Here is a 13,736-nt window from a genome sequence, read left to right as displayed (position 1 = left end):
AATGTTGGCAGCAGACTCTCCACCTCATCATGTCCTTGGTTTTATTCTGGACCATTGGTGTTGCAGATTCTGTGCGTACACATGGATCAGAGATGCCGTGGAGGTAGAAACATTCCTCCGCCAAGTTTGGTTTTTATAAACCTAAGAAGTTATTATATTTGGCGTACGCAAGTTTTTGTTCCTACGCCAGCTTTAGAAATGAGGCCCCTGGTCTCTCGTTTCCATGGTAACAGAGTATTGAGTGCATAACACCGCAAGGATTTGACAGCCTTCAGAGTGACATTTCCTTGCAACGCAAGGCGAGTCCTGTCAGCATAGACTGGAACTGGAATCTTTTGGCAACAATGAAGTCTTTCACATCATCTTGTGAATTCAGACCGTGTTAAACCACAACAACATCAATGGCAGACCTTTGTGTCATGACTGTGGGGCAGCATATTTTTGATTTATTTGGTCAGCTGAAGCCAAGCCTGTTTCTGGTAGAACACTGATGCCTCAGCAAACACGCAGAGGTAACATGCTCCATATGACCAGGTCAACACCTATGGTTAGCATGCAACATTTCTGTTGTGTTTTCTGGTCTAACGAGAATGTGGTGCACACCTGGGTGTTACAACGTTTCCCTGCCCACTAGAGGCCTGGCATGTGCACTACATGCTTCTGTTTACATTGTCCCTGCACGGATGGTAACTTTTGGTTAAATATTATATTCAAAATTGAAGGGAAAAACATTTTCAATTTTGCTTGTAAACATTGTTGTTTAAACAGAGTTTTAGTGGGTCAACTAAGATAACTGGTACCTCCTCCTCACACAGGTCTCTAGCCTGGTGCCTCGTCCAACTCCTCATGCTGGTCTCCAGCCTGGTACCTCGTCCTCCTCACGGTGGTCTCCATGCTGATCTCAGGCCTAGTACCTCCTCCTCATACTCACACTACTCTCCAGCCTGGTACCTCCTCCTCCACCTCACACTAGTCTCCAGCATGGTACCTCCTCATCCTCCTCACGCTGATCTCCAGCCTGATACCTCCTCCTCCTCACGCTGGTCTCCACCCTGGTACATCCTCCTCCTCATGCTGGTCTGTTTCCTGGTTCCTCCAAACGCTGGTCTCCAGCCTGGTACCTCCTTCTCCTCATGCTGGTTTCCACCCTGGTACCTCCTCCTCGTCATGCTGGTTTCCAGCCTGGTACCCCCTCATCCTCATTCTGGTTTCCAGCTTTGTACCTCCTCCTCCTCACACTGGTCTGACTACTGGTTCCTCCTCACGCTGGTCTCCAGCCTGGTACCTCCTCCTCCCCATGGTGTTCTCGAGCTTGGTACCATCTCCTCCTCATGCTTGTCTCCAGCCTGGTACCTCCTCCTCCTCATGTTTGTCTCCAGCCTAGTACCTCCTCCTCCTCATGTTTGTCTCCAGCCTAGTACCTCCTCCTCCTCATGTTGGTCTCCAGCGTGGTACCTCCTCCTCCTCATGCTTGTCTCCAGTCTGGTACCTCCTTCTCCTCGTGCTGGGTTCCAGCCTGGTACCTCCTCCTCCTCATGCTGGTCTCCAGCCTGGTACCTCCTCCTCCTCATGCTGGTTTCCAGCTTGGTACATTCTCCTCCTCATCCTTGTCTCCAGCCTGGTACCTCCTCCTCCTCATACTCGTCTCCAGCCTGGTGCCTCCTCACGCTGTTCTCCAGCCTGGTACCTCCTCCTCCTCATGTTTGTCTCCAGCCTAGTACCTACTCCTCCTCATGCTGGTCTCCAGCCTGGTACCTCCTCCCCCTCATGCTGGTGTTCAGCCTGGTACCTCCTCCTCCTCCTCATGCTGGTCTCCAGCCCGGTACTTCCTCCTCCTCATGCTGGTTTCCAGCTTGGTACATTCTCCTCCTCATCCTTGTCTCCAGCCTGGTACCTCCTCCTCCTCATACTCGTCTCCAGCCTGATGCCTCCTCACGCTGTTCTCCAGCCTGGTACCTCCTCCTCCTCATGTTTGTCTCCAGCCTAGTACCTAGTCCTCCTCATGCTGGTCTCCAGCCTCGTACCTCCTCCCCCTCATGCTGGTTTCCAGCTTGGTAACTTCTCTTCCTCATGCTGGTCTCCAGCCTGGTACCTCCTCCTCCTCATGCTGGTCTCCAGCCTGGTACCTCCTCCTCCTCATGCTGGTTTCCAGCTTGATACCTCCTCCTCCTCATGCTGGTTTCCAGCTTGGTACCTTGTCCTCCTCATGCTGGTCTCCGGCCGGGTACCACCTCCTCCTCATGCTTGTCTCCACCCTGGTACCTCCTCCTTGTCATGCTGGTTTCCAGCCTGGTACCCCCTCATCCTCATTCTGGTTTCCAGCTTGGTACCTCCTCCTCCTCACACTGGTCTGACTACTGGTTCCTCCTCATGCTGGTCTCCAGCCTGGTACCTCCTCCTCCCCATGGTGTTCTCGAGCTTTGTACCATCTCCTCCTCATGCTTGTCTCCAGCCTAGTACCTCCTCCTCCTCATGTTGGTCTCCAGCCTGGTACCACCTCCTCCTCATGCTTGTCTCCAACCTAGTACCTTTTCCTCCTCACACTGCTCTGCATCCAGGTTCTTCCTTATGCTGGTCTCCAGCTTGGTACCTCCTCCTCCTCATGCTTGTCTCCAGTCTGGTACCTCCTTCTCCTCGTGCTGGGTTCCAGCCTGGTACCTCCTCCTCCTCATGCTGGTCTCCAGCCTGGTACCTCCTCCACCTCATGCTGGTTTCCAGCTTGGTACATTCTCCTCCTCATCCTTTTCTCCAGCCTGGTACCTCCTCCTCCTCATACTCGTCTCCAGCCTGGTGCCTCCTCACGCTGTTCTCCAGCCTGGTACCTCCTCCTCCTCATGCTGGTGTTCAGCCTGGTACCTTCTCCTCCTCCTCATGCTGGTCTCCAGCCCGGTACTTCCTCCTCCTCATGCTGGTTTCCAGCTTGGTACATTCTCCTCCTCATCCTTGTCTCCAGCCTGGTACCTCCTCCTCCTCATACTCGTCTCCAGCCTGGTGCCTCCTCACGCTGTTCTCCAGCCTGGTACCTCCTCCTCCTCATGTTTGTCTCCAGCCTAGTACCTACTCCTCCTCATGCTGGTCTCCAGCCTGGTACCTCCTCCCCCTCATGCTGGTGTTCAGCCTGGTACCTCCTCCTCCTCCTCATGCTGGTCTCCAACCCGGTACTTCCTCCTCCTCATGCTGGTTTCCAGCTTGGTACATTCTCCTCCTCATCCTTGTCTCCAGCCTGGTACCTCCTCCTCCTCATACTCGTCTCCAGCCTGGTGCCTCCTCACGCTGTTCTCCAGCCTGGTACCTCCTCCTCCTCATGTTTGTCTCCAGCCTAGTACCTAGTCCTCCTCATGCTGGTCTCCAGCCTCGTACCTCCTCCCCCTCATGCTGGTGTTCAGCCTGGTACCTCCTCCTCCTCGTCAAGCTGGTCTCCAGCCCGGTGCTACCTCCTCCTCATGCTGGTTTCCAGCTTGGTAACTTCTCTTCCTCATGCTGGTCTCCAGCCTAGTACCTCCTCCTCCTCATGCTGGTTTCCAGCCTGATACCGCCTCCTCCTCAGGGTGGTCTCCAGCCTGGTACCTTCTCCTACTCATGCTGGTCTCCAGCCTGGTACCTCCTCCTCCTCATGCTGGTTTCCAGCTTGGTACCTCCTCCTGCTGGTTTCCAGCTTGGTACCTTCTCCTCCTCATGCTGGTCTCCAGCCTGGTACCTCCTCCTCCTCATGCTGGTATTCAGCCTGGTACCTCCTCCTCCTCATGCTGTTTTCCAGCTTGTTACCTCCTACTTCTCATGCTGGTTTCCAGCCTGGTACCTCCTCCTCGTCATGGTGGTTTCCAGCCTGGTACCTTCTCCTCCTCATGCTGGTCTCCAGCCTGGTACCACCTCCTGCTCATGCTTGTCTCCAACCTTGTACCTTTTCCTTCTCACGCTGGTCTGCATCCAGTTTCCTCCTCATGCTGGTCTCCAGCCTGATACCTCCTCCTCCTCAGGGTGGTCTCCAGCCTGGTACCTTCTCCTACTCATGCTGGTCTCCAGCCTGGTACCTCCTCCTCCTCATGCTGGTTTCCAGCTTGGTACCTCCTCACGCTGGTTTCCAGCTTGGTACCTTCTCCTCCTCATGCTGGTCTCCAGCCTGGTACCTCCTCCTCCTCATGCTGGTATTCAGCCTGGTACCTTCTCTTCCTCATGCTTGTCTCCAGCCTGATACCTCCTACTTCTCATGCTGGTTTCCAGCCTGGTACCTCCTCCTCGTCATGGTGGTTTCCAGCCTGGTACCTTTTCCTCTTCAAGCTGGTCTGCATCCAGTTTCCTCCTCATGCTGGTCTCCAGCCTGATACCTCCTCCTCCTCAGGCTGGTCTCCAGCCTGCTACTCTCTCCTCCTAATGCTGGTTTCCAGCCTGGTACCTCCTCCTCCCCATATTGTTCTCCAGCCTGGTACCTCCTTCTCCTTATGCTGGTTTCCAGCCTGGTACCTCCTCCTCCTCACGCTGGTCTGACTCCTGGTTCCTCCTCACGCTGGTATCCAGCCTGGTACCTCCTCCTCCCCATGCTGTTCTCGAGCTTGGTGCCTTCTCCTCCTCATGCTTGTCTCCAGCCTGGTACCTCCTCCTCCTCATGCTGGTCAGCATCCAGGCTCCTCTTCATGCTGGTCTCCAGCCTGGTACCTCCTCATCATCATGATGGTCTCCAGCCTGGTACCACCTCCTCCTTATGCTCTTCTCCAACCTGGTACCTTCACCTCCTCATGCTGGTCAGCATCCAGGCTCCTCCTCATGCTGGTGTCCAGCATGGTACCTCCTCCTCCTCCACATGCTGGTATCCAGCCTGGTACCTCCTCACTCTGTTCTCCAGCCTGGTACCTCCTCCTCCTCATGCTGGTCTCCAGCCTGGTACCTCCTCCTCCTCATGCTGGTCTCCAGCCTGGTACCTTCTCCTCCTCATGCTGGTTTCCAGCTTGGTACCTTCTGCTCCTCATGCTGGTCTCCATCTTGGTACCTCCTCGTCCTCACGCTGGTCTCCAGCCTGGTACCTCCTCCTCTTCATGCTGGTTTCCAGCCTGGTACCTTCTGCTCCTAATGCTGGTTTCCAGCCTGGTACCTCCTCCTCCCCGTGTTGTTCTCCAGCCTGGTACCTCCTCCTCCTCATGCTGATCTCCAGCCTGGTACCTCCTCCTCCTCATGCTGGTGTCCAGCTTGGTACCTTCTCCTCCTCAGGCTGGTCTCCAGCCTGCTACCTTCTCCTCCTAATGCTGGTTTCCAACCTGGTACCTCCTCCTCCCCATGTTGTTCTCCAGCCTGGTACCTCCTCCTCCCCATGCTGGTTTCCAGCCTGGTACCTCCTCCTCCTCACGCTAGTCTGAATCCTGGTTCCTAATCACGCTGGCCTCCAACCTGGTACCTCCTCCTCATGCTGGTCTCCAGCCTGGTACCTCCTCCACCTCATGCTGGTTTCCAGCTTGGTACCTTCTCCTCCTCATGCTTGTCTCCAACGTGGTACCCCCTTCTCCTCAGGCTGGTCTCCAACCAAGTACCTCCTCCTCCTCATGCTGGTTAGCATCCAGGCTCCTCCTCATGCTGGTCTCCAGCCGGGTACCTCCTTATCATCATGCTGGTCTCCACTCTGGTACCACCTCCTCCTTATGCTCTTCTCCAACCTGGTCCCTTCTCCTCCTCATAATGGTCAGCATCCAGGCTCCTCCTCATGCTGGTCTCCAGCCTGGTACCTCCTCCTCCTCATGCTGGTTTCCAGCTTGGTACCTTCTGCTCCTCATGCTGGTCTCCATCTTGGTACCTCCTCCTCCTCACACTGGTCTCCAGCCTGGTACCTCCTCCTCTTCATGCTGGTTTCCAGCCTGGTACCTCCTCCTCCTCCTCATGCTGGTCTCCAGCCTGGTACCTCCTCCTCCTCATGCTTGTCTCCAGCCTGGTACCTCCTCCTCCTCATGCTGGTCTCCAGCCTGGTACCTCCTCCTCCTCATGTTTGTCTCCAGCCTGGTACGTCCTCCTCCTCATGCTGGTGTCCAGCTTGGTACCTTCTTCTCCTCATGCTGGTCTCCAGCCTGGTACCACCTCTTCCTCATGCTTGTCTCCAACCTGGTACCTTTTCCTCTTCACGCTAGTCTGCATCCAGTTTCCTCCTCATGCTGGTCTCCAGCCTGATACCTCCTCCTCCTCAGGCTGGTCTCCAGCCTGCTACCTTCTCCTCCTAATGCTGGTTTCCAGCCTGGTACCTCCTCCTCCTCACGCTGGTCTTACTCCTCGTTCCTCCTCACGTTGGTATCCAGCCTGGTACCTCCTCCTCCCCATGCTGTTCTCGAGCTTGGTGCCTTCTCCTCCTCATGCTTGTCTCCAGCCTGGTACCTCCTCCTCCTCATGCTGGTCAGCATCCAGGCTCCTCTTCATGCTGGTCTCCAGCCTGGTACCTCCTCATCATCATGATGGTCTCCAGCCTGGTACCACCTCCTCCTTATGCTCTTCTCCAACCTGGTACCTTCTCCTCCTCATGCTGGTCAGCATCCAGGCTCCTCCTCATGCTGGTCTCCAGCCTGGTACCTCCTCCTCCTCATGCTGGATTCCAGCCTGGTACCTCCTCCTCCTCCTCATGCTGGTCTCCAGCCTGGTACTTCCTCCTCCTTATACTCGTCTCCAGCCTGGTACCTCCTCACTCTTTTCTCCAGCCTGGTACCTCCTCCTCCTCATGCTGGTCTCCAGCCTGGTACCTCCTCCTCCTCATGCTGGTCTCCAGCCTGGTACCTCCTCCTCCTCATGCTGGTTTCCAGCTTGGTACCTTCTGCTCCTCATGCTGGTCTCCATCTTGGTACCTCCTCCTCCTCAGGCTGGTCTCCAGCCTGGTACCTCCTCCTCTTCATGCTGGTTTCCAGCCTGGTACCTCCTCCTCCTCCTCATGCTGGTCTCCAGCCTGGTACCTTCTCCTCCTAATGCTGGTCTCCAGCCTGGTACCTCCTCCTCCTCATGCTTGTCTCCAGCCTGGTACCTCCTCCTCCTCATGCTTGTCTCCAGCCTGGTACCTCCTCCTCCTCATGCTGGTCTCCAGCCTGGTACCTCCTCCTTCTTTCTCCTCATGAAGCTGATATTCAGATACTGAATTGAAGAATTGAAACTGTCAACCACAATTCATGTATTAAGCTGTTTGGTTTGGTTTTTCATGGGCACCAACCATCCTTTCCATTCTCCTTTCCATTCAACAATTTAAAAAAGATTGATTCATTTATTATTATTTTTTACCCTGTCCTGTTCAGCATCCTACGTAATGTTTTACTCCTCAAGACCCGGAAATTCAGCCACACACAGATAGTGGATTTAAATAGAATGAGGTTTATTAGAACCAGGATAGTGGAGAGTGTATAAGTAGGGCGGGGAGCAGGTAAGGAGAATGAACAATCAGGGCAGGTATAGAAGATGAGCTTGATTGCAGCTCTGCAGATCAGTTCTGCAACCATGACATCCTAACATACAGAATGTGGTGTGTGTGCCATATTTTGCTTGACAGATTTGCTCTACCAAGGGAGACATGTTATATACATGGCTGCCCTTGATATTTTTATTATTTTTATAGTAATCTTATTTTCTTTAGTCTTTATATGTCAGTGCCTAACCTGACAGGGAGATAGAGGAAGAGGGAAAAAAGGGAGAAAAGGACAGGATTAAAATGTGTAAATAACAGTTGTCTAGGCTGCCTAAAACACACCTTAAAAATATAAACTACCACAGTACTACATGATACATGAAGAAAATAGGATAATGATATGAAAAAGTACAGTAGTCATCAATCGTACCTGCAGAGAAACGTACCAACACACAAACATCACCAACATCTGGTAGAAGCAGATTGAGAGACGAGCATGTTTGTGAGCATGCACGTGTGAACGTGCATTTGTGGCCATACAACAAGGAAGAAATGTGTGCTTGCAAGGATTCTGTGATCACGCCTCACCCCGAAGTGTCAGTGGGGGACTGGGGGAGCCCGAGGGCTCAAAGGCCCAGCAGGTCCACAGAGCACCAAGCCCATGACAGAGCAGCGGCCCACTCAGACCAGAGCAGAGGGGCCCCCAGACCAGAGGGGGCAGGGGCACCAGGCAGGTCCAGGGCAACGGTGAGCAGGCCCAGCGGGTGCCGGACGCCCTGGTGCCGACACCCAACAGGTCCAAGGGCAACCCCTCACCCCCCAGCAGAGCCCCACCCAGGAACCCGACGGGCCACACCAACCCAACGCCAAGGCTAGGCACCCTGGGGACAATGTCCGCAGGTCATGCCTGGGAAATCTCTTTCCCAGGCAGCCAACTCCTCAGCTGGCCGCTGTAGGCACCTCTGCTTCCGGAGGACCACCCGAGGGCACCCCGGATGCCCTCCCACCCCTGGCAGCCTACGCCACCACACCAGGGGACCAGAGAGCTCTATGTTGCACACACATATCCTGGTCAGGCCCAAGGCATAGCGCCCCCACCCACCACGAAGGAGCCCCCGGCAGGAGGGGAGAGAGCAAGGAGAAGAGCAGACTCCACCCCTCATGAGCCCTAATCCCCCCCACTGCCCACCAGGACCGCTGCCGCCCCCCTACCCCCTATCCTTCACTTCATCCCTACGGACATATCAGAATCCCAAGGGTACCTGCTTGGCATTGGATCAGCCCGACCCCAATGGCACGCCCAGGGTGACCAAGCCCCCCCAAGGCCCAGGCAGGGTTTCCCGGGTTTGAGAGGGGCAGCCCCCAGACCCCCCCTCGCCTGGCCCCCGCCACAGCAACCCAGCCACCCAGCTCAAGGCCAGCCCCCCGACAGCCCCGGACCCCGGTCGCCCCCTGGCGCTGACCCCCACGGAACAACTAGACCTCAGCACCCCTTCCCACTACGTGATGTGACTAATCAGCAGGGTCCAGGGAGACTGAGAGTTAACTAACTGGTGTTTAATGGATGCTGATGCAGTCTCTAGACTGATGTGATCCAACAGGAGATTTCTGTACTGGTTATAATTTAGATTGTTTAAATATATATGAACCAGTAAAGAGATTTATTGACGAGAGATGTTATAACAAATAATTCACCATAGACTTTTTTTTCCTGTTTGTTAAATATATATTGAAGCAAATAAAGTGTTAAGAGACTTTCACATATTCATAATTGAAGGTGTGATCAAAAAACACCAGGATGTCTTAATTTGAATATACAGAAATTAATTATTTAATTTAACCCCCCACCCGTCTATATATTTATTTTGAACAAATAAATATTACTTTTCAAAAGAAATCAGCTTTAAAAACGTGCTCTTTGTCACGTGATCTTTATATATAAAAAATAGAAATTGTGCTTTTCTTTTCATTCTTTTTAGTAAGAAAAAGAAAAGGTCTTAAAGTATGTGTTATACCGTTTTAATAAGATATTTACAGAAAGATGTTTACATCTATCATGACGTGAGCTATCAGTCTGTGATTGGCTGAGCGTGTCCCATGCGTGTTGTGGTAAACAAGTAGTGAGGTGCGTGTACATGCGTAGTGGTGGTAATGGAGTAGAGTGGTCTACTCACAGGGGCTTAAGTTAGCAAGCTGGTATTTCTCTGTTATGTTGCCAGCCGCTGTTTGGATTGACTTCGAGTTATTTGCAACTGGAGCTCGAACCCGGAGCAGGTGGTAAGCATCTACACGTCGATGTTTCCTCGTCGCAGAATGTGAACTTCTGAACTCGCGATGCTAATCTGGTGGCTAACTAGCCGGAAGAGCACCTATAAAGCTAACCTACACTCGGGTGTAGATTATTTCCTGACATCGTTTACTTTGTGTTTGAATAACTTATCTCAAACCTGTGATTTAAATTGTGGAATATGCCAACTATATTAGTTTAATCTGGTTTTATGATAAGTATGGTAAAGTTAAAACTGTCCCAAGTTTGCTAGCGTTAGATTGTACGAATGAGCTTTTTAGATTGAAATGTCTCCATGGTAGAAGCAGTTACACAGAGCATAGTCACATCCCGTGAGTTTTCAAGGAGAGGTATTTGATTAGTTAAAGCGAATTGTCTTCTTTTTAAGCTATTATTTAAAATATGCATTTTTATATCAACGTTTATATATTTAATTTGTGTGTGTGTGTTAACAATAACGCGAAATGAATCAAACGTGACTTAAACGTTAGTGCTATGCTAGCAGATTAGCTGATGCTAGCGCTTTGCTATGCGCTACAGTGTAGACGTTAGCTGAATTAGCCCATGTTTCTTTAGCAGAGCTAGCAAATGAGGTAGCGTTAGCTGACTGGGCTACAGCACATTTAAAGAGACATTTAAAGAGAGCCGGGGTCAGCCAATTGGAGACGGTTATTCTTTCTCCCAACACTTTCCTGGATAGCTGGCTAGATAATGCGTGCCATACGTTGGGGATGGTTATCTGAACTTAATCTAGTCTCATTTTCATACAACATGTGTTGTTGTTGTTGTTGTTCTTTCGTACAACAATTTAACTATTCAAATTCTGCTAATTAGCTCGGGGGTTATTTTAAGTGTAACCCTTTGATTTTAATCTCTTCTCACATGCTTTGTTGAAAAGCTTTTTGCCGTTTTTCTGCAATTGTTTGTTATTTAAGCTCATGCTGTGCAGGCCAGAAATGAAAGACCCAGCTGAAGGGGGCTTGTTAGTAAAAATGTTTATTTCACTGCATCGACTTGACATATTATCATATAACCATTTCCCCCTATTCTCGGTGTGTAGGAGCCACCTCTGAAATTGAGAATGATGTCAGACATGGTTTCCCAAAATCATGGTTCCAAGGGGATCATGACGTTTTACCCCACTGCTGAGGAATTCAAGAATTTCAGCCGCTACATTGCATATATAGAGTCCAAGGGCGCCCACAGAGCAGGCCTGGCTAAAGTAAGTGCTGATGTAGAGTGTGATCTTAACTGAAGACATCAGTAAGAAACTAAATGAACTTGATGGTCTGCTCATGTCTCCCAAGATTGTGCCACCAAAGGAGTGGAAGCCTCGAGGATCTTATGATGACATAGACGACTTGGTGATACCGGCCCCCATTCAGCAGGTGGTGACCGGCCAGTCGGGCCTTTTCACTCAGTACAACATACAGAAGAGACCCATGACTGTCAAAGAGTTTCGCAAGATTGCCAACAGTGACAAGTGAGACATGCATAAAATTTTAAGATTTGTGATGTATAGTGATGTCAAACAGGGAGTAATGGTTGTGTTTGGCTTTCACAGGTTCTGTAGTCCACATTATGATGATTTTGAGGAACTGGAAAGGAAATATTGGAAGAACGTAACATTTAACCCCCCCATATATGGTGCAGATGTGAATGGAAGCTTGTATGATCCGGTGAGTTGATGCCATGCACTTACAGAAAGATTCTAAGACAGGGTTGTCCACAGTTGGTCCTCGAGGTGCCGCTGTCCTGCAGGTTTTGGAAGTTTCCCGTGCAGCACCTGAATCAGATTAATGGATCATCGTGGGCAGAACTTGACAACAAGCTGTTGAGGAGAGTATTATAAATAGAATCCAGTATGTTGGGTCAGGAAACATCAAAACCTGCAGGATACTAGCCCAAGAGGTCTGGAGTTAGTAATCCCTGACCCAAAACCTGCAGGCTGGTGACTGCACATGTTTTATAACATTATCTCTAAAAATGGCTAGGTTAGAGAATAAATAATGCATGATACTATAATTTAATAGGAATATTTTTCAGGGTAGACCAATTCACTATTTAATTATTTTAATCAATGCAACTTGTACCAGCTCAATTCAAAATGAAATATTTTTTATAGTAATTAAAGGGCCGTCCCCACGATGCTGAATTGCAGTGAAAGTTTCTTATCAATCCACCCTTTCATCCCCTCGAAGTCAGGGATGAGCCTCCATGAACCCGATCATGGAGGACATGACGTCGGTGTGAGGAACAGTCATGGCGTCCGTGACCAGCTGTGTGGTGTTGCTGTTGCAGACAGTCCTGGCTCGTGTGCAGCTTTAGCACCAAAATGCAGGCTGGTACACCACAATGCTGCTGTACCATCACCAGCAGGAGCAGGCAGACATGGCATTATCTGCACACTCGCTCCATCTGGTTCTAGCTCTGGAGGGACAGTCCAGTCCGTCCCCTTCAAGTGTCCAGGCGGCAAACCATAAACGACAAAGATACCAGGAGGCAGCATCTAGCTTTTCAGCCTCTGTTACTGAGCATGAGATCACAAAGATCGGGTCTGAAGGCTAGCGGTCGGAAACAGTTTGGTTTCTATGGACATGAGAACAGACATGGCCTGGACAAGACTTACTCCATATGTGAGTTGTTTGAAGCCCCCAAAAATGTAATAATAATAATAATAATAAAACCTACAACAGCACCTCATGGTTTCCTAGCCCAGGTCAGAGGAGGAGAAGCTGCCGGAGTTCTGTTGCTTTGGCATACGGTAGCATACCATAGCCTCGTATCTCTGATTAGACTACTTAATCAAAACCACATGTGCTGTTTTGATAGATGGGCTACAATGATATTTATTATTTTATTTTATTTGGCAAAAGTTATTTCAAAATGAATCATTACATGTTCAGTCATAGTTTGGGAGAAGTGCTGGATGCTCATAAGTTTATGCTACAATACGTATTATGACCCCACTTCCAAAAAGATTAACAGAAAAACTGTATTAAAAGACAGTTTCATACACCACATCTGAGTTTCCCCTCAAGTTTAGTTACATGGGATCCACTTGAGCAATGTGCAGTTATTATGCAACATAAAACACCAACTTGTAGCTTCTCAGTGGACTGTATGCTGACGCAGCAGTCGCTGGGCCTGAATTGATGGCTTACTTGCAGATTTCTGTGCTAAACGTGCATTAACCTGGTGTAGCTATTCTGACAACATAAGCCCACCAGAAGGCAAGACAGTTTATTTCTACAGCACATTTCATGTCCAGGACAATTCAGAGCTTTACACAAACAAACAGCATTACAGGCAGTGAAAAGAAAGCATTCAGAAGCAGTAAAAGCAGCAACAAATAGCAAAAATCACAATTAAATCATAAACTACATTAAAATGATGAAAAGCAGATCAGCTAAAGTCAGCAGCAGATTTCCTGCAGAGTCGATGAGAACAGAAACGTTTCACCTGGATTTCAAGTTTCATCTCCGCTGCAGCAGAACCGCTACCTGCTGCTAACGGTTGCTAACACAGCTTTCCTGTAGATCCATGGAAAACACGTTTGTTTATGGTTTGACATCAACAAAAGGGAGTGGAGACAAGTTTGTTTGGTTGCTTGAATGAATGGATACTGGCTGGATTTAAAAGTATGACGTAGAAATGGAATGAGAATAAAACCCTGAATGGAGGCTAAAGATGCATTAAAATCCTGATAATTAGTAATCGATCAATGACAGTTATGTATACAGTTCTACCATTAGGAATGGTGTAATTTGACTTCTTTAAAAAATGAATATATCTAGCTACAGCCACAGAGACCTCAGTCAAGACTACAGTTAAATAACTTTAAAATCAATTAAAAATGACTGTAAAGAATACGTTAGTCATGTCTAATTTGGTCTTCATGTTCACAGTGAATATATTTAGTTAGAATAAATACATTCCTACGCCATGGCTCTCTTTGCTGTCCTCTGTCTCCCAGGGTGGGTAGTACTAGTACAGAGCTCGGACTCAGAGCATCACCGGCTCGGAGTCTTGTGATGGACCACACCGGTAGTTTGCTCATACCTGCTGATCTGGTGTTGTCTGCTCAACTCCGAC

General features: G+C 49.9%; 1 protein-coding gene across 3 annotated transcripts in view; it reads left to right on the top strand.

Annotated features, from left to right (window-relative positions):
* Positions 1–9,477: 9,477 nt before the first annotated feature.
* The window catches only part of kdm4ab (lysine (K)-specific demethylase 4A, genome duplicate b), a 38,008-nt gene continuing 33,749 nt past the window's right edge, over positions 9,478–13,736 (top strand). For all 3 annotated transcript variants that reach the window (XM_041992297.1, XM_041992296.1, XM_041992295.1), the window contains exons 1-4: positions 9,478–9,631; positions 10,702–10,863; positions 10,949–11,124; positions 11,206–11,320. In XM_041992297.1, coding sequence (XP_041848231.1) covers positions 10,723–10,863; positions 10,949–11,124; positions 11,206–11,320 — 432 coding nt within the window. In that variant the 5' untranslated portion in view covers positions 9,478–9,631; positions 10,702–10,722. The remainder of the gene's footprint in view (positions 9,632–10,701; positions 10,864–10,948; positions 11,125–11,205; positions 11,321–13,736) is intronic.

Source organism: Melanotaenia boesemani, chromosome 8 (genome assembly GCF_017639745.1).
Source record: "Melanotaenia boesemani isolate fMelBoe1 chromosome 8, fMelBoe1.pri, whole genome shotgun sequence".
Lineage (NCBI taxonomy): Eukaryota > Metazoa > Chordata > Actinopteri > Atheriniformes > Melanotaeniidae > Melanotaenia > Melanotaenia boesemani.
This window is presented reverse-complemented; position numbering and strand designations above follow the sequence as displayed.